The following is a 20,023-nucleotide window of genomic DNA, read 5'->3' on the forward strand; positions in this document are numbered from 1 at the left end:
GTAGAGAAGAGAGAAGAAGAATAAAATTTCAACGCTATGGCATGTTTACACAACAAAAACATACAAAGGACCTTTATTATATATATATATTATATATATATAAGAGAAGATCGCAAGGAATTAAGTTCGGGTCTTTACAGAGATATATCTAGCTCGAGAATGTGAATGAGAAATTTGAAGCAATTTAAGGTTTAAATCATTAAGCGAATGGAAAGATGAACTAAAGCTTTTTGAAATATTCAAACATTAAGAGTGTGAGATTATAAAATTGTTAGAGAAATCTCACATGAAGTCAAACACAAAGTATCTATAGGTTAAAAAACTTGCATAACTGTTACTCAAATAAAAATAAAAATATTTACTTTTCAAAGTGTTTTTATATTTAGTTAGAAATTAGCATGTTCTTTTTTTTTTTTATTTAAAAAAAAATGGTTATAAATAACTTAGTCTAAAATAAGTCAACCAGCTCTAACAAGTTCACTCTTGAATGTTTAACACATATATTCTAAAATTATAAGTTTAATACTTTAGTTAATAAAGGATAAAAGGTGGAAGAACCCGTAAGATGAAGTCCTTTTAGTTAAAACAAGTTAAGAAGCTTTTTTGACAATTAAAAGTGCAAGATTTCATGCAATAATGTTTATGCTCTTCATTTGAAATGAAAATGGGTGATAATACAAAAATAGGTGATAAATTTATTTTTGCGATGCTAAATTAAATTTTATAAAAATTTGATTACATGAACTCAAATATCTTCAAGTTATATTTACATCTATAAAATTCACAATTAATGTGGATAAAATTACGTAAGATTAAAATCTTTGATATACATATTAAATCCACCTATTGTTGTTATCTTTAAAATAATTAATCTAATTAATAAATCATTAAATTAATATATCAAATAAAATCCGAGTTTAAAATTATTATATATATATATATATATATATATATTTGTTTTACAAAAATACGTATACGGGCAACCATGCTAGGACAACAAAAAGTCCAAGAAAAATCGTCTAAAATGGCGTTGTCTAAACAATGGGCCTCCAAAGAATCTCATATGGCCCAACCACGATCTACTGTTTCCAAACAAACAGGTTCATGCCAGGAGAACCATAATTCTCCACCGTTGATCTTCTTAAATTAGATCCGAGTGGAAAAAAAACCCTAATATGCTTTGCTTCGCGCTTTATATAAAGCTGGAGCCAGACCTCACAGTTCAAACCTCGGCGGCGTAGCAAATCACTGTGAGTTGTCTTTCTTATTTTCGTCTAGTCTTTCTGAAATCCCATTATAATATAATATGTAAATAACTAACAAAGATAAGTGGTTCTTGTTTTGTTTAAACGCAGGAAGGTAAGTGAAAATGGCGGTGCCGTTGCTCACGAAGAAGATTGTTAAGAAGAGAGTTAAGAAGTTCAAGAGGCCACAAAGTGACCGCAAGATCTCTGTCAAGGTATATGTATACGTAGCTGCTCCTTTTGTTTTTTCTTAGAACATCTGGGGGTGGGTCTTGAAAGGAAAATGATGATAATTGTTGTCGCCCCAGTCTTACTTGCACTTTGAGATGCAAGGTGGTGATTGACTTTTCTTTGTCTGATTCCTTTTATTCATATATTTTTTTTTTTAAAAATTGGTTTTTTCTTTTAGCCTTGAAATGAAGAGCCCATTGACACCCAGTCTCACTTGCTTCTTTATTTGGTTGCAACGTGGTGAGCTAGCGATCGACTATCTGATCCCTTCTATAGGCTAAACAACAACTTTTTTCCCCGAGTAATTTTATTGTTTTTTAATTTTTTGGGGCGTGTGGTTGGATTCTGTTTTACTGGATTTTGAGGGACATGGTGATACCTTGTGAGACCCGCCCCTCCTTCATCCATTGATGGAAGGTGGTGATAAAGATTGACCTTTTAGCTCATCCCTTAATACCTGAAACAAGTTCTTTCCCGTTTTTTTATTTATTTCTTTTTGCGATGACAAGATAGTAGTTCTCGTTTTTTTTTTCTTTTTTTCTTTTGCTGTGTTTGAAGGATATGATGAAGCATTTTTGACACCCAGTCTTATTTCCTAATGGAAGCTGGTGATTAACCTTTTTTTATCTGATCCTTCATGGCAAATAGTGAGTTCTTGTAATTTTTTTTTTTAGTTTTACGATTTTGGTTTTCAATTCTGGAGATATGCAAGGAGGTGTGATGATATTTATCCACTTTTCCTGCAATAAGATGATGAATTTTATACATGCACTACCATCTGATCTCTCTGCATATCTATGTAGCTGTTTATTGTATATGTTTTAAAATTTAATCTTTTCCGGTCGTTTTGCCACTGCAATCTATGATGCAAATTGTTTTTTAGTTCTGATTATCATGTGATGATCATTAAAATCACCATCTTTCGACTGAGGCTGCAGAATTTGGTTGAAATTGTTTGTCGTGTTTTTAAGTGCTTAGTGTCTCGTCTATAAATTTCTTAGAGAGGTTTGCCCATGGTATCTAATGTCCAGAATCTATATTCGTGGCTGGACATTTCGTTTTCAGGGCAGAAACAAATTCGAAACAGGTTTTGCGACACAGTTAGCTGGTCTATACAAGCTTTACTGTTACTTTATCCCTGCTTACATCTTTCTATTGAATTCATTTGTTTCCTTGCCATTTTCTTGTCTCCCCTCTCTCGTCTGCTACAAGCTTACCTAATTTATTACCTTTTAGTGTTTACTGATTTCTATCCAGTGGCAGACACTGTTTTCCTTTTCGTTTTGGTTTACATGCTCATGTTAGCTAGCCTGGCTATCTATTTTACCAGTTAGCTGGTCTCTGCAATTACTTTATGAATATTCTTTATAAACTTTTACAAGGAAATTGCTGCTGACAACTAATTAAATCTTCAACAGACAAACTGGCGTAGACCGAAAGGTATTGATTCTCGTGTCCGAAGAAAGTTCAAGGGATGTACTCTAATGCCCAACATTGGCTATGGTTCTGACAAGAAGACTCGTCATTATCTTCCAAACGGTTTCAAGAAATTTGTCGTCCACAATGTCAAGGAGCTTGAAGTACTGATGATGCACAACAGGTGAAAATTAGAGACGAGATCTTGTTGGAGGGTGTTATTTCATGGTAGAAATTAACTTGTTTGGTCATTAATCTGTATTTTTTATCACGTTTTGCAGGACTTACTGCGCTGAGATAGCACATAATGTGTCAACAAGGAAGAGAAAAGAGATCGTGGAGCGAGCTGCTCAGCTTGACGTTGTTGTTACGAACAAGCTTGCCAGGTTGCGCAGCCAGGAGGATGAATGAAGAAGTGGATCTTGAAATAGTGTGTTTAGGAGTGATATTATTTGCTTTATCATTTTTGCTGACTTTGTTGTTTTCCAGTCACTGGTGCTCGGTGAATTAGGATCCTTGTTATGCAAAGGTTACTGTTTTTATCGATTTTGTATGAGATAAATCTGATTTTATTGTTTCCGATTCAGTTGACCGAAAATGTTTTTGTTTGATTTTAATTATTATTCTACAGTGAGGATATTGTTATTGTAAAATTAACTCTCAGGCGAATAAAAAAAATTGGATGGGTGAAATTGAACAAATTGAGAGAAGATAAATTAAAATTATTATTAGAAGGGATTAAAATTATTGCTTCTGACTTGACCCATCAACCTATGAAATTATTTTGTAAGATTAGTTTATATTTAGAATAATTTCAAAAATCTAAATTATCCAAAAAAATTGTAGTTAAAATTTCATTTCTAATCAATGTATTCTTTTTTCTTTTTTCACGAAAAATATTTATTTTTTTGTATATAGTAAAATGCCATGTACTGCTGCAGAGCGATTTTTAAAACCTTTTTTCAACATGTATTGTTGCTTAATTCCCATGATAATGAGAATAATTATTTTAAAGAGTTCAAAAATGATTGAAATCATATACAAAATTATAAAACTTCAATATCATTTAAAAATATTTAATAGTTGGATTATTTTAAAAGTCATACCAATTAATTATATAAATTGCCTTTTATTTATTTTATTTTAAGATATAAACAAATAGAAAAAAAGAGATGAGCGTATAGCCTAGTCTGCTTGAGCTTTCTTTTCATGGTGTTAAAAATAGATATGAGTATCTTTCTCTCGATCCTGACCCTCGTCACTGTCACTAAAATCCAGTTCGTGTTTTATCTCTAGTGTTTTGTTTCTTATCTTGTCAATCTAATCTTGTCTTGCTCTTCTTAAATGTTTATTATTATTATTATTATTATTATTTTGCTAATAGCTATCTCCTACCAAAATTCATCTTAAAAGATGTTTTTTTTTTCCCTCACAATATCAATCTTTCCACTAATGACATAATAAAAAATAACAACTGACAACTCTTTTTTTTTTAAGTTGCATGTGAGGAAAAATAATTATTTTATATCATTACTCTACTTATCACAAGGTAGGCTCATGTGATCGAGGTGTATAAACACCTTGGGTTACCAGGTAAAAACATACGTTCATTCATAAGATCATAAACCATAAACAAAAATCACAACATACACTCCTCACACTCTTCGTTCTCCTTCTATTTTCTAAACATTATTTATCTTTTACAAGAAATATCTATCCTCTAAATAAATACCATATTCAAAGTTTAAACACTTCAGTTTAAGATGTAGCCATGGAAAACCCAAAATTCAATGTAAAATTTTTATAACCTTGTTACTCATATTGTCTATTGGAAACTTAAACAAAAGCTAGTTTATTCTAGTTTTACATTTCACCTAAAAGTTTTTTCCATGGTTGACTTAGAAATGCCAGGTCATAGAAGAGTAATTGATTTCTAAATTGTAGGTACTCCAATTCCTTCAAATCTCTAACAAATTACTCGTTAAGTGAAAGTGTCAATGATGTTGTTTTAACTATACAACAATAACTTCACACTCTTCCATCTTTTCTTTTAATAAAAAACACAACACCTAGCTCTATTTTATTCACCATTAATTGCATAAAAACAGTTCAGATTCTATAAAGAAATAGGACATAACAATGTGTAAGCAAGTAGACACGAGTACACTTGTACTCCAACCATTTGAAAAGTTACTCATGCTATAATAAGCATTCCTTAATAAGTCCTAGCCATATAAATGAATATCTTCATCAATCTTCCTCAAAGCCTTACTTATGTACTCATTATAAAAAAAGACCTCGATGCAAGATGAAATCAATAACTATACGAGCTCTTGAGAATGAACTCCACCCTTGTCAAATAAGAGATTTTCTACTTTACCATCGAGTACTACACACCCATCTCTTCAAAGATTATTTATCTACCAAACCTAACTCAAACAACTATGTGGATTTATATACCCAAAAGAGTACATATAGAAAATGCAAAGCATCTTATAGTTTATAATACAAGATAACATCATTATGTGTAATGTCCTTGCAATAACATTTCATGGAGATGCTCGGGTATGGTACCATGACCTAGAGCTTGGCTTCATCCTTAACATTCACGCACCAAACTCATATTCCTCTTTAATGCAAACATACTAATTAAAAAGAGCACAACTAATCTCTTTTTCATCATGCAATTAGAAGATAAAAGCACCAAATGATAAGAGCACCAAAGCATATCTCTTAGGGGTTAGTGAGAAAATGCTTAATATGAGAAGTTTACTCAAATCCATTGCTATTGAAGCCTTAGTTAGTGGAGTCTAAAACTATTTTTATGGGAACAACTATATACTCTCCTTGATTGAACTCTCTTTAAAGTAAAACATGTAATAACAAAAAAAAAATTTGAGGAGAAAAAAATGAGCATGAACAAGTAAGAACACCCTTATTTCCAACAATATAGAGCAAAATCTCCCAAATGCCATTGATATCATACTATACAAAAAGCATATAAAAGGAACGCCAAGAGATTCATTCATGATTGACTAACATTCTTTGAGATTAAAACCATAACTCTAACCACAAATAAAAGTGTGTGAAGAAAGTATGACATGTATAAGATATTAAGTATTTTATTCCTCTTCTACTTCTCTTAATTAAATCTTTCAAACATAAATGTTTTAGAATTTAAGGTGTAAATGATAGTATAGTTCAAAAAAAAAAAAAATGAATAGCTTGTCATTTAAGCTAGGCCTAAATGGTAAGGTTATCTTGCCATTAAGGATAACAACTATCTGAAGCCTGCTGTTTGGACTAAGTCCAAGTACCAAGGTTGTCCTGTCATTTAAGAAGTCTAGCATAAATGGATAAGTGTCTTTTAGGCCCTAAAAACTAGGCCCCATCCTAACCATTTTGGACAAAATCTAATCCCATGTGAATCCTCAAGAAGTCTAATGATTGGCATACACCATAATATAGCCTTTAAAAAAGTTAGTATGACACCGTACTATTTATGATTACACATGAATTGTTAGTGTGACGTTACCTTTCTCGCTAATGACTATCTCACTCAACCTGTTCCTTTAAAGGGTGCCTAACTTATTTCGCCATTGGCTATCTCTTCCAACGTGTCTTTTTAAAGGGCACCAACTTTCTTGCTAAGGGTTATCTCTTGCCAACCTATCAATGGCACAACGAGGTATAACAACTAATAACTCTTTTTCCAATACATGTGAGAAAAAGTCATTATTCTTCATCATTATTCCACTTTCTACGAGGTAAGCTCATGTAACTAAGATATATAAATACCTCGGTACACCAGGTAGATATACAAGTTCATTCATAATATCACATACCACAAACAACAATCACAACACATACTCCTTATACTCTTCATTCTTTTTCTCATTCCTATGTATTATTTCCCTCCTAATATTTACTAACTTAAGTATCACAGGGTATCCTATTTTGATAGGAAACTTGTTTTGTAGGAAATATCAAGACTAGAGATAAAACCCCCATTTAAAGCCCATACACTTCATTATAAGATGTAGTTGTTGAAAGCCCAAATTAAATATTAAGTTTTTACGATATCATTAGAAGTGTTTTTGCATCCTTTTGTTTTGTTTTTGTTATTAGTGGCTTTATTTATTTATAACACATCGTATAGTTTTTTTCTTTACAATGGCACATCATATGCACATCATAAGTTTAATAAAATAAAATAAAATATGTACTTATAAGGTAGTTTTTTTCCTGTAACTTGTGTGATATGATCCTAATATAATCTAATGTATTGGAATGAATATATCGTTTTAACATGGATAGTGGAAGGAATATATAATTTTGTTGAGGAAAATAAAATATATGGAATTGCCATGCGGCATTTAAATGTAACTTAACTATTATTCATTTTCTTTTTGAGTTGTTGGTTTGTTCTTTTAATCATATAGTTGTTTTTTATTTTATTATCCAGGAATTTATGAAATGAAATTTGTAATTTTTTATTTAAGAGCGGGAAAGAAACATTACAAATTAAGACAATATAGAAAATCATGTGGAAGTTAAAGAGATTACGTGAATTGTGAGTGAATATCATCATGGCCATAGCTGATCTTTCTACGCATTGAAAGAGGAACATAGGTTGTTTTTTAAGCCAAGTTTTACAATAAGCTTGAAGATCTCTATGTTTATACAGCATGCAGTCAGGACATTGAATATCTACTTCCTTTTCTCCTGTCATTGATAAGTCCCTTTTCTCAAACATGCAAGAGTATATCTTAGGGCATCATCACGAGTCAACATTTCCCTAGATTCTTTTCTATATTTGATGAATTATTTGCCATTGTTTTGTGTTATTTCTAATGGTTTTTGCAATTCGTATACCTTATTAATCAAAGGACAAAAAATGATGATAAAAACATTTTGGAAATTTTTGCTATATTAAACAATTCATATTTTCTCTCTAATGATAGTGGTACTGTGTGGTACAATCATAAATTTTTTCTAAACCCTTACTTTGCTTATATTTACCTTTAATTTTGATTATTGCTTTTAGTTGTTGATGTAATAATAATAATAATAATAATAATAATAATAAAAATCTTGGTTGTATTTGTTTCCCTAATTCTTTTTATTTAACTTTCCTAATAATTGTAGAGAGAAAAACACGGGTTACTTTGCTTTATTTTTTTTCTCTAAAAAATATTGATTTGTTTGCTTGATTGTTGCCATGGACATCATAAATTCATTATCTAGCAAACTTAAAATTTCTTTTAGGTCAAAACTTCCTTTATTGGCAACAAGAAATAAAATTTTAGTTTATTGAATTGAGCTTTTTCCCTTATAATTCTAAATGATTATAAAAATAAAAGTGATGAAAAATTAACTATTGAACAAATCAACTTCTTTAATTTTTTTTCTTCAAGTTGTGCATTTTTCTCTAGTAGTAAAGATGACTACTAATAAAAATATTTTGCATCAAAGTAAAATTTTAAGTGTTTTGTCTGATAATATTAATTGTGTCTTTTGTAACACTAAAATTGCTTTTGAATTATGAGAAGCACTTGAATATAAATATGGTATAGAAAAAATATATGTTAAAAGGTAATCAGTTGAAAAATGGTTTGATTTTCAAATGGTTGATGGAAAAATATATTTTTCATAAAATCCATGAGTTTGAAATTGAAAATATTATTTATGAACAAAATTAAGGGAATGAACTTAATCAAATGATTCTTGTTTCTTCTTTTATTAAAAAAAAATACCATATTCTTTGTTTGATTTTGCTTAGAGGTTTAAAATAAAAAACATGGAAACTTTTTTTTTTTTGATAAATTGCTTGTTGCTTTAAGAATTGAAGAAAAACATCGTGCCTCGTAACAATAAAAACATGATCTTCAAGCTAAGGCACATGTTGTTAATAGTTCTTTCAAACCAATGACTAAGAGTTTTAATAAAAAAAAAAGGTCTGAAAAAGTTCAACAACAACAATAATAATATTAATAAGCCTAAAAGTAATAATACGAGTCATAAAAAAGGTGTGAAATGTAGGGTTTGTGGCAAATACAATCATGTTGCTAAGAATTGCAACAATTAACTTGGTCAAGTATCTATAGCTTAAGTATCTCAAGAGTCTTTTAAACCACAAGCTAATATAGTAACTGTAAAGGTTAGGTCTTCTTCCTCAACTCACAAGTACTTTATTTCTAGCCTCAATATAACTTTTAACTCAAATGATTGGTGGTTGGATCTTGGGGTTAATATTCATATATGTGTTGATAAAAAATTACTTTTATCTTATTATCAGGTATCAAGTACACGAACTGTGAGTATAGAGAATGAGAGTGTAGCTTCAAGTCCTAAGAGAAGGTCAAGTCTAGAAAAGTTCTTACTTTGGATTAAGTTTTTCATGTTCCTAACGTTAGAAAAAAAATTAGTTGGCTTGTTTTTGTTGGATCAAAATGGTTTTACTCTTGTTCTAGGATTTAATAAAATAGTTGTTAGTGTATTTAAATTTTATGTTGGAAAATATTATTTGTTGAATGATCTTTATAAATTAAGTATAATGCCTTCTTCTAATGCTACTTTGCATTTTTCATCTTTATTTAATGCAAATGTTGAATATTGTGATTCATGTCATGGTAGGCTGGGGTATGTTAACTTTAACACTATTAAAAAAATAATACATTCAAATTTAATTCCCAAGTCACATATTAATAATAAAAAAAGAAAATATGAAATATGTGTACAAGCTAAATAGCCTAGAAAGTTTTTTAATCCAGTAGAGAAGAAAAAGAATACGTTGGAGTTAATACATAATGATTTTTGTGATAGCAATAATGTTTTGACTTGTAGTAGTAAAAGATACTTTATAACTTTTATTGATGACTTTTCAATATATTCTTATATTTATTTGAAAAACTCTAAAAATGAATTGTTTGATAAGTTTTAAATTTCTAAAGGAGAAATAGAAAATCAATTAAAAAAAATAAAATTTTTACGATACGATAGACATGGTGGGTATACTTCTAATGAAATGAATGAATTTTTAGAATTACACAGTATTATACATCATGTAACACCTCCTTATTCACCACAGTATAGAGGTGGTGAGTATACTTCTAATCTAAGACTTTACTATAAATTTCATAGAAGGATTGTCTAAGTCAGAAGGCAAAGAAACTATACTGGTAATGGTTGATAGGTTTATAAAATATAGGCACTTTATTGCGCTTTCATATCCATTTACAACTCAGGATGTGGCCAAGGTGTTCATTGATCATCTATATATATTTCAAAGGCTACCAGTGAATGACAAGGACATAGTTTTTACTGGTCTTTTCTAGAAGGAATTATTCAATAAACTGAGGGTAAACTGCTTATAAACTTTGTATATCATTCACAAATAGATGGGCGGAATGAGAAATTGAACCAATGCTTGGAAAATCATCTCAAATGCATGATAATGCATCAACGTTGTAAATGGAACCAATGGTTGTCCTTAGCACATTAGTGATACAACTCTATTTTCCATTCACCATTAAAAATATCTTATTTTCAAACATTGTATGGATATCCACCACCTTAAAAATGATGGACCCGTCAAAAGGTTTCTACAGTAGCTAGAATTAAAGAAGTGATTTAAAGAAGAAGTTATATGAATCAGCTTTTATAGAGATGGTTGGAAAATGATAAACACAAAATGAAGTAACCGATAAACAATGACATAACTGAAAAGGAATTTATAGTAGCTGACTATATGTATTTTAAAAATGCAGCTCTATCTTCAGAGTATCATGGTGATGTAACCATATTATTCGATAGTTTCACCCACATTTAACTAGTTTTTTGCCTATGTTATATATATATAATATATATATGAAATAACTTGATATTCTTTGTTTTATGTTTTGAAGGCACTTTTGGATGAAAGATGAAAAAATAAGTAAATTTGAGGTAATTGGCAGATTTGACGTTCAGTTGATGTTTTGTGCAGAGCATGAGTTCTAGAGGTCGAAATGAAGTGAAACTAGTGACTTTGAAGGCACTAAAAAGCTAACATCCATACCTTTCTGTAAATTTAATGCAATAAAAATAAAAAGAGAAAGATCATGAAAATCACATCCTTCAAAGTCAAATCTCGCAGTCTGTTAATGTTGACCTTTGCTCATTCAACATTTAATATCTTGAGCTGCAGAAGTCCAATTGATGCAAACTTAATTTTTTTGGATTCCTGACTTAAAGACCTATAAACTCTTCAAGTTTTAGAAAACAAATATGTCATATGAGGGAGATATTAATTTTCAAAGATGACATCTGAATTCTGCCAGTAGACAGGTTTCATGAAGGAACATGTCTAAATTATGTTTTGAAGCATCTAAACCGGTGTCCAAGTTATTATTTCAGCAATTTAGCTCCTCTAAGTCAAAGCTTGAAGATTTAATGCAAAGGTATTTCTCCTTTTTAGAAAAATAGTTATTGAAGTACTTAAATGTAAATTGTCAACTTAAAGGAGGGCTATTTTGTAAAATAGGGACTAGGGTTTCTTAGCATATAAAAAGAAAGAGAGAAGGGAAAAAGGGTAGAAAAGGGGCAGTAGCTAGAAGTGAAGAAACACAAACTCTCCTCTCTACAAACAAAAAATAATGATTTCTTCTATCTTTAGGGGTAGTTGTTACACAGATATGCAAGGTTAAGATCGTTTTCTTGGTTACAAGGACACAACAAACCTTCGAATTTCAAAAACCGTTAGATTAATTCTTCCTTTTATTTTCAGTTTATATTGTGAATGAGTATGATTATTTTCCTATGCATATTTTCTATGATTGTTATTGATAATTGCTAGAGTGAACTTTAAGTTATTATTGTGAACAATCTATTGCTAAGTTTGATATCAAAACTGGAGTTGTGATATATGAACTTGTGAAGCAACTAAGCTTGATAATTGTGGCTGAACTATGTTATTAAACTTAGGGAGAACACTCAAACAAAGGAACACAAGTTGCGAATAGTTTGGTTATCAAGTGATCAATCAATTTATCTAGTTCTTAGGGGTACCATTGAACTAAATCATTAATGCAGATATTGTGATTGTTGTTGGTCAGGGTTAATTATACGAAGGATCCGTTAATTAACCAACGTTAAGAAAAGATAAAAATTCAGAATATAAATTGAAGTTTTGTTTCAAGGATCGATTCTAATTTCAATTGGTGGATGTGTGCTTGTGACCAAGGTTTGTTTTTTTGATAAATTTCAGTTTCAATTGATTTTATTTGCTAGTTTAATTTCTTTCATAGTTTAGATCATCACAAATCAAAACCCCCTAATTGAATAACGTATAACATAAAAATCTAAACTAAATCTTCCTCGTGGGATCGACCCCTTGCTTGCTCTATACTATCTTGTGTGTTGTGTTTTAAGCCAGGGTAATTAATTTGTGCGACCGCGACATCGCAACACATGGCTTTAAGGAGAGATTTAGGATTCAATCTATGATTTATGGCTCTTATTTGATCATACAGAGAACCAGAGTTGTTGCATACATGCTGAAGAAAAAAATGAGTAGTAATGTAGTAATAATTACTATTCTACCACACTTGGATAATAAATTTTATGAAGGGTGAAAATTAGTTTAGTGGATTTATAGCCGACATAATTTTTATATTTATCGACATAATTTTTTGTTGGTATTTATTACTTATAGTCCATCGACAAGAAACTTACTAGCGAGCTCATAGACAAAAATAACACATCGAAAAAACTCTCGTTGGTGATTTATGATTTATCAGTGATAATGTTACAAATAGATTTGCTAACAGACAAAGCATGTAAAAAAAAAAATTTACCCACCTCATTCCGTCGATATTTTCATCACTAAATATAACTTATTATTGATAGAAAAACTATATTCCATGCCATCGATGAATTTAACATATAATTGTCAAACAAATCATTTGTTATTCTATCTGTGAGTGAACAATGGAGGTGAAATTTACAACAATTTTTTTTCCAACTCTTTGAAATATACCGGTGGACTGTGTCTAGCGGTAACCTTGTTAGTAATAATTTAAAAATATATATTTTTAAAAATCTATTAAACAAAAATAAAATAAAATAAAATAAAATAAATATAAAATTAAAATTAAAATATTTATTAAAACTCTAAACATTTATAAGTTCATATACAATTAATATAGAATAGAGGCGTTAGAGGAGAAGGAGGTGGGTCTTCACTTAGACCGTGCGGCGAATAAAAGGGAGCATATGTACCACCTATCCATGACCTCTGTTCCATTATCAATTAGCAAAGTTCGACCGTCTTGGCATTGAGTCTTTCATAATCAACATCAAGATGAGATGTACGATCTTTAACTTGCTGAGCTAAAATTGCCTCGAACTCTGAAGTTTGAGTGTTTGGAACCGATTGCAAGCATCTAACGATTGAAACACTATGGGTCATCCGCAAGTTCTTGGCCATAGTGTTAGAGAGACTACATACCTGATTTCTATTAAGTCTACCAAATGATCATACCTCCAACTACTAATCTTGATCGAGATCCGGATGGGTCAAATGATCATCACTGTATCTCTCCTTCAAGTGAATGTTATATGTATATTGGAAAAAAAGTTAGCAAATTCAAAAATAATAATAACTTAAGAAAAAATAGTTGAAAACAACATATAATAAAGTGCTTAGCTCTGCTATTCACTAGCTATTGCATTCTTTTTTGGCAGTCATCAATCTGCATGCATGTTTCAACAAAAGGCTCCATCAGGCTTGATTCACGTCCAAAAACCGTAGCCTGCAAGAAAAAATTGTTGTTAGTTTATATATATATATATATATAAGGATGTAATTAAAAAAAGAATCTTATCATCCACTTTGCATGCAAAATGAATGGAATAGAGTCGTTAGTGTACATGGTAATGAAACCGTGAACACGTTGGTTCCGGTTCTTCGCATCGGAGTGTGATCATCGCACAAAATGACCGGACATCTCGTGCGGAATATATTCCACCCACATGGCTTCCAAGATGTATGGAGGTCTAAAATCCTTCCAAACAACCACCTTAGTCCAGTTTGGAAGATCTCTTTCTTATGCATATTGTTTAGCTTTTTTTTTGCACTTCGTACAATAAATCACATAGTCTATATGGTACAAATGAGTTATCTGTTAGTAAATGAATAATAAAATTGAATAAAAGGATTAAAAATTTTATCTTGATTTCAATCTTATCTAGTTATAACTTGATTCTCTCAAACCCTCACTGCAATAACGTTGTTAGCTTTATCCCATTCAAAATTTTCCTTGCAGTTAATTTTCCTTGCAAGAAAAATTTCATTAATGTTAATAAACTAATTGAATTAGCATAATAATAAAATAATTAAACTAATACTAACCTTAAACCTTTCGAACCATGTATCAACCATCAGTTTCTATTTAGGATGTTTGCAAACTTGACTCCATTGAAACAATGAAATTTACATTGATGATTTCATTGTAGATGTTATGTTTCTAGTGGCCTTAATATTTATAAACCTAAAATTGACGATGTTGTTTGAAATTATTTTTTCAAAAATTATTAATATGTCGATGTGAAGGGAAAACAAACTTATATTGAAACGTTGTTCTTCTACTGAGCTTGGTACTTCCGGGTAAATGAATCCCGCTGTGAAGGGAACCCTCTTTGACGTGGCGACATTGCACTCAATGAGCCCGCATCAAGCGTGGCTGTCAGTGTCTTAGGTGCATGTTCTTGGTTGGAACCTAACAACTCATGGTCATCAGAAGCGCTGCTAGAAGAACTAGCAACAATCATATTCGTATGGCGTGCTATCCCTAGGCATCTACATAAATTAAATGATTAAGATATTGTAAACCATTCCATTTAAAAAAAATTCAGCAACACCTTCTCTATATGGAGGATTACCTAAAATTTTAAAACCTACAAATACACAACAATTTAAATTGAATTGCTACAAATCAATTGATTTTATTTCAATCTATATCAATTGAATAATTTCAATTATGTTAATTTAATAAGATTTTCAATTAACTTTGCTATAACCATTTGCTAAATGATTATAAGAGGTTAATATAAACACATTAAAGAATTTATGGTATCAACATTTAATTTTAAAAAACTATTCATTTATCGTAACTATTATTATCTCATCTCTTCTCATCACAATAAAATAACTCATAATTAAATAATTTAATATAGTTAATCCTACAATATAGCCCAAGAAAGCAACGCCAACACAGCAATCATATTGGGACAAAAATGTTCTATGGCCGAAAGGAAAATGAATTTTAAAATTCACAATGATTATGATAAAAAAAAATGAAACAGAAATTAGGAGAAATAACATAATCTCTTATACCTATTAAAAAAATATCGATGTATATTTAGTCAAATTAATTAAATGGATAGCTTAAATTCTTAGAAATGAAAATGTTATGATAAAAATAACATCATTTATACATATACGAGATGGCATGCCCGCGCACTGCTGCAGGCTTATAAAAAAAATATACTTGATAGTGTTATAATTATGAACCAGCGCTAAATAAGTAATAGAAACTAAAGATATGAAGGAGCCAATATTTCATGAAGGAAAACAAAGTTGTGTTGATGATAAAAAAAAGCTTAAAGAATGAACAAAATAATTTGTAGCAATCCACAATATTTTGTGAGGAAAGATATAGTTCTTTTGCTTTATGATTTAGCTTTTTTGTTAATAAAAAGCAAAAAAAGTTACAAAGCTAAATTCTCCACCAATTAATGTTAAAAACAATAGACAAAGATAATTTTGGAAGGGAAAAAACCCATGAGAAAAAACGTTGTAGCAATTGACAATATTTTATGAGGAAAACTACAAGTGTTTTCACTAATACAATCGACAACGATAATTTTAGAAAGAATCATAAAAAAAAAAACTATTTAGAGAAATACTGTAACAATCTAAAAATGTTTTGTGAGGAAAACAACAACACTTTCCCTTTATGATTTAGTTTTATTGTAATTATAATTTCTAAATAATTCAATATTCAAAAAAAAAAAAAATCAACAAAGATAATTTTGAAAAAATCATATGGGAAAACACTGCAGCAATTCACAGTGTTTTAAAGAAAAACATTACAAAAGAAAAATTCTCAATTAGCTCAATGTTAAAAAAAATAAAATTGACAGAGATAATTTTTTTTAAAATAAAATAAAAAACAAAAAAATAAAGATAAAAAAACCATGCTGGAAACACTGTAGCAATTCATAAGAAAAAAAAAAGTAATTCTAATAGTGAAAGGTACAGTACATCCCTACATAATTTAGCCTTATTTATAATGACTTTTAATAGTAATTCTCAATTAGCTCAATATTAAAAAAAATAAAATTGACAAAGACAATTAAAAAAAAATTATGTTAAGAGATACTATAGCAATCCTCAGTGTTTTGTGAGGAAAGCTACAATGTTTTCTCCACATGATTAAGCTTTATTACAAAATTAAATTCTAACTAGCTCAATATTAAAAAAATAACATCGACAAAGATAATTTAAAAAAAAAATATAAAAAAAAAACACAAAAGAAACTAGAAAAAAACCCTGTGAGGAAAAACTGTATCAATCCATAGTGTTTTGTGAGGAAGGTTATAATATTTTCCCCACATGATTTAGTCTTATTTGTATTTATTTGTAATTGTAATTCTTGACTAGTTTAATATTAAAAGTAAAATTGAAAAAGATAGTTTTAGAAAAAAAAATAAAAAAAAAACTTTGGAAAAAAAACACTATAACAATCCACAATAATTTACGAGGAAACCTATAGTACTTCCCTCACATATTGTAACTATAAATTCTCAATATTAAAAAATAAAAAAGAAAAGGATAATTTTGAAGGAAAAAAAAACATATGGAGAAACACTATAACAATCAATAATGTTTTAAAAGAAAAAAATTACAAAACTAAATTCTCAATCAGCTCAATATTAAAAAAATAAAATCAATAAATATAATTTTAGAAAATAAAATAAAAAAACTATGTGGAAAAATATTGTATCAATCTATAATATTTTTAAAAAAAAAAACAATTACAAAGTGAACTTTTTAAGTAGCTCAATATTAAAAAAAATAAAATTAATAAAGATAATCTTAAAAAAAAAAATTTCAATAAAAAAAAGCGAAAAAGTGAAAAAATAGAAAACAAATAGAAATGCATTGTCATTGTGCATTACTATTTCATAGTGTGTGCGTGTGTGTATATATATTTGGGGGACAAATATGTCATTTGCTCATAAAGGAAACCCACCTGATTCGTTTGGAAGTCTTGGACGGGCAGAGAACGACGTCGTTTATCACAGAAGCGATCAAAACGAAATAGAGAGAATCAATCTCATTGATCAAGAACAGGACCAGAGAGAGAGAGAGAGAGAGAGAGAGGGTTTTGCGAAAATAGGAAGGTCTTTGTGTGTGTGGGAAAAAAGTTGGTGGTTAAATCTGTGTGTTAGAGATGGTGTTGGTATTGGCGCTGGGGGATCTACACATACCCCACAGAGCACCTGATCTCCCTGCAAAGTTCAAGTCCATGCTTGTTCCTGGCAAGATCCAGCACATCATTTGCACTGGCAATCTTTCTATCAAAGTATCTCTTCTTTTCATTTAATTAACCTTGTTTAATTCTACTATTTTATTATAAATAATGAGTTTCCTTCGCCTCTATCTCAGTTTACTTATAATTGGATTCTTATTATTTGGTCAAATCAAAACCTTTTTTTTTTTTTTAATCATAACTGTATCCTTGCATCATTGAATTTGCAAACATTAATGCTCATGGCCTTTTCACTTGGACTAAGCCTCTATAGGATATTTCCCATTTGGCAAACTTTCTAAGAGCTGGGTTTAACCTAACAGCTTGATGTTTGACTAAAGTAATTTTGGTTCCTAATGTATTAAACTACTATCCTGCTCTCATGTTAGGCTCTTAGATGCATCTCAATGGTCAACCTTGTGATTGCAGAGATGCCCATGTTGACTCTTCAGCATTGTCTCTGGTTTTTGAATCCCAGGAGCCTTGGTTTTTATAGTCCAAGTGTTCTTTCGGAAATTAAAAGAACCCCATCAACTTGTGTGCCGATAGCAGTTTGAATGTCGTTTGAGATAGTGCATATCCACAAGAAGCATTTAAGCACCAGTTCTGTTCAACTTACTGAAATAAATTTCACCAACTCTTTTTTTACTTGTGAGATTTTCAGGAAGTTCATGACTACTTGAAGACTCTTTGCCCTGACTTACATATCACTCGAGGTGAATATGATGAAGATACTCGATATCCAGAGACCAAAACATTAACTATTGGTCAATTCAAGTTGGGACTGTGCCATGGTCATCAGGTTTGATTTCCTATTTCTCCTACTTTATTTTTATTTCTTTTTTTCCTAAACATAGGTCATTTGTCTATTTTACTAGCATACAATGCATGTTGCATTATTCCCAGCATAAACAGGATGTTACACTAGATCCTCATGCTATTCTAAATTTGTGGCCTTTTTGTACAACACTCGAATATAACAACCTCTTTTGCAGTTGTTGTGGTTCATTAGAAATATGTAATTTTTGCCGCGGTGCAATTTTTCTTTCCATGTCAGCTAAGATGTCTCTTCATCAAACCTTATTCTTGTTTTCATTTGTCCTTGATTTGTCAAACTTTCTTCGATAAAATTAACCTGATTTTTTAATTAGTGCTGCCACTATCATCATATTCGTATAATTTGCCATTGGTTCATTGCTCATAGCTTCAGGACTTCAACTGATATTTTTTGGGAATACCTCACCTTTCATTGTTAAGCATTTATTACCTTTTTGGTGTGAAACTTTCTTGAGTAGACATCAAGTGTGATGTATGTCCATTTCTCCTAGTTACTACTTCCTCTGTTTGTTTGATTTGTCATTTTATGAAGTGAGAAAGAGCAAAGATAGTTGCAAAGATGAGATGAAGTCCTCTCCATTCTTTCCTGTGTTGTTGTAAATCCCATTGACACCCATCTTACTTATTCTTGATTGGAACATCCGCTAGCCTTGTGGTCAATAATTTGTATTCTTGAAAAACCATATTGTGCTGGCAAAGGCCAAAGCTTTTGTAGATTAAAGTTAATGATTTGTTTGTCATGAGTGCTGTGCAGATTTTGTGATGAGTTTCATCCTGTAATTACTAGTTTTGTTTTGATGTTTTAAAGGTTGTTCCGTGGGGGGATTTGGACTCACTAGCAATGCTCCAGAGGCAGCTGGATGTGGACATACTTGTCACCGGTCATACCCATCAATTCACAGCTTACAAACACGAGGGAGGTGTTGTTATAAATCCAGGGTCTGCCACCGGTGCCTACAGCAACATTACCTATGATGTGAACCCAAGCTTTGTCCTCATGGACATTGATGGCCTACGTGTTGTGGTGTATGTTTACGAGCTCATTGATGGCGAGGTTAAAGTCGACAAGATTGATTTTAAGAAGACGACTGCCGCCACTCACTCTGCTCATTGAATCTGCAGCCTGCAGGTTTTGTTTTTTTTTGTTCCTTTTCTTTTCCCGGTATTGTATTTGGATTCCTTGAAATGAAATGTGATCCACTATTTGTGCATATTTGAGTGGAGAAAGCCTTTGGTTCATTTATGAGTTATGACAATTTAGAACCATCAATGAAACTTATAGTTTTTGAATAATGATTTATTGAGAAAGAAGAAAGCTGATGACCAGCCATGGTCCTGCATTTGAATTCAACACTATTTTTCTCAGTCAAGTTGTCATGGTTCTCTTCTGGTTAATTTGCAATGTATGTCGTGTAATATTCCTTTGGTTTCTTTTGTGCTGCAAAGCCTACACTGGCAAGAATTCCTAATCGATCGCGCTGCGTCTTCCATTATTGAGTTCGTCCATGTAAGCTTGTACCTGCGAACTTTCTAAGAAATATGATAAGCAAGAGCCGGCACGGATATTGATGGGATGGAATAAAAACAAACCGATCGAGTTTGTGGGAGAGAGGAGGCGGTTTTTAATTATGTTTTTGTTTAAAAATGTATTAATATGATATTTTTTATTTGATTTTTAAAAATAATTTTTGATATTAGTGTATCAAAACAATTAAAAAT

General features: G+C 30.6%; 2 protein-coding genes and 5 non-coding genes across 7 annotated transcripts; all 7 read left to right on the forward strand.

Moving 5' to 3' along the window:
* Positions 1-1,119: 1,119 nt before the first annotated feature.
* LOC118062712 (large ribosomal subunit protein eL32z) lies at positions 1,120-3,508 on the forward strand. The gene is made up of 4 exons (XM_035076543.2): positions 1,120-1,250; positions 1,356-1,459; positions 2,894-3,075; positions 3,173-3,508. Exons 2-4 carry the CDS (start codon positions 1,370-1,372, stop codon positions 3,300-3,302), a joined length of 402 nt encoding a protein of 133 aa, XP_034932434.1. The 5' UTR covers positions 1,120-1,250; positions 1,356-1,369; the 3' UTR covers positions 3,303-3,508.
* LOC118062736 (small nucleolar RNA U31b) lies at positions 1,524-1,606 on the forward strand. The gene has a single exon (XR_004689818.1). It is a non-coding gene; the product is annotated as a small nucleolar RNA U31b (small nucleolar RNA).
* On the forward strand, positions 2,033-2,109 carry LOC118062732 (small nucleolar RNA U31b). The gene has a single exon (XR_004689815.1). It is a non-coding gene; the product is annotated as a small nucleolar RNA U31b (small nucleolar RNA).
* LOC118062731 (small nucleolar RNA Z195/SNORD33/SNORD32 family) lies at positions 2,186-2,263 on the forward strand. Its single transcript, XR_004689814.1, has one exon. It is a non-coding gene; the product is annotated as a small nucleolar RNA Z195/SNORD33/SNORD32 family (small nucleolar RNA).
* On the forward strand, positions 2,330-2,412 carry LOC118062733 (small nucleolar RNA Z196/R39/R59 family). The gene has a single exon (XR_004689816.1). It is a non-coding gene; the product is annotated as a small nucleolar RNA Z196/R39/R59 family (small nucleolar RNA).
* LOC118062735 (small nucleolar RNA F1/F2/snoR5a) lies at positions 2,481-2,625 on the forward strand. Its single transcript, XR_004689817.1, has one exon. It is a non-coding gene; the product is annotated as a small nucleolar RNA F1/F2/snoR5a (small nucleolar RNA).
* A 13,693-nt stretch (positions 3,509-17,201) lies between the features above and the next one.
* On the forward strand, positions 17,202-19,655 carry LOC118062730 (vacuolar protein sorting-associated protein 29). The gene is made up of 3 exons (XM_035076568.2): positions 17,202-17,521; positions 18,132-18,269; positions 19,113-19,655. Exons 1-3 carry the CDS (start codon positions 17,390-17,392, stop codon positions 19,416-19,418), a joined length of 576 nt encoding a protein of 191 aa, XP_034932459.1. The 5' UTR covers positions 17,202-17,389; the 3' UTR covers positions 19,419-19,655.
* Positions 19,656-20,023: the final 368 nt, after the last annotated feature.

This window comes from Populus alba, chromosome 1 (genome assembly GCF_005239225.2).
Source record: "Populus alba chromosome 1, ASM523922v2, whole genome shotgun sequence".
Classification (NCBI taxonomy): domain Eukaryota; kingdom Viridiplantae; phylum Streptophyta; class Magnoliopsida; order Malpighiales; family Salicaceae; genus Populus; species Populus alba.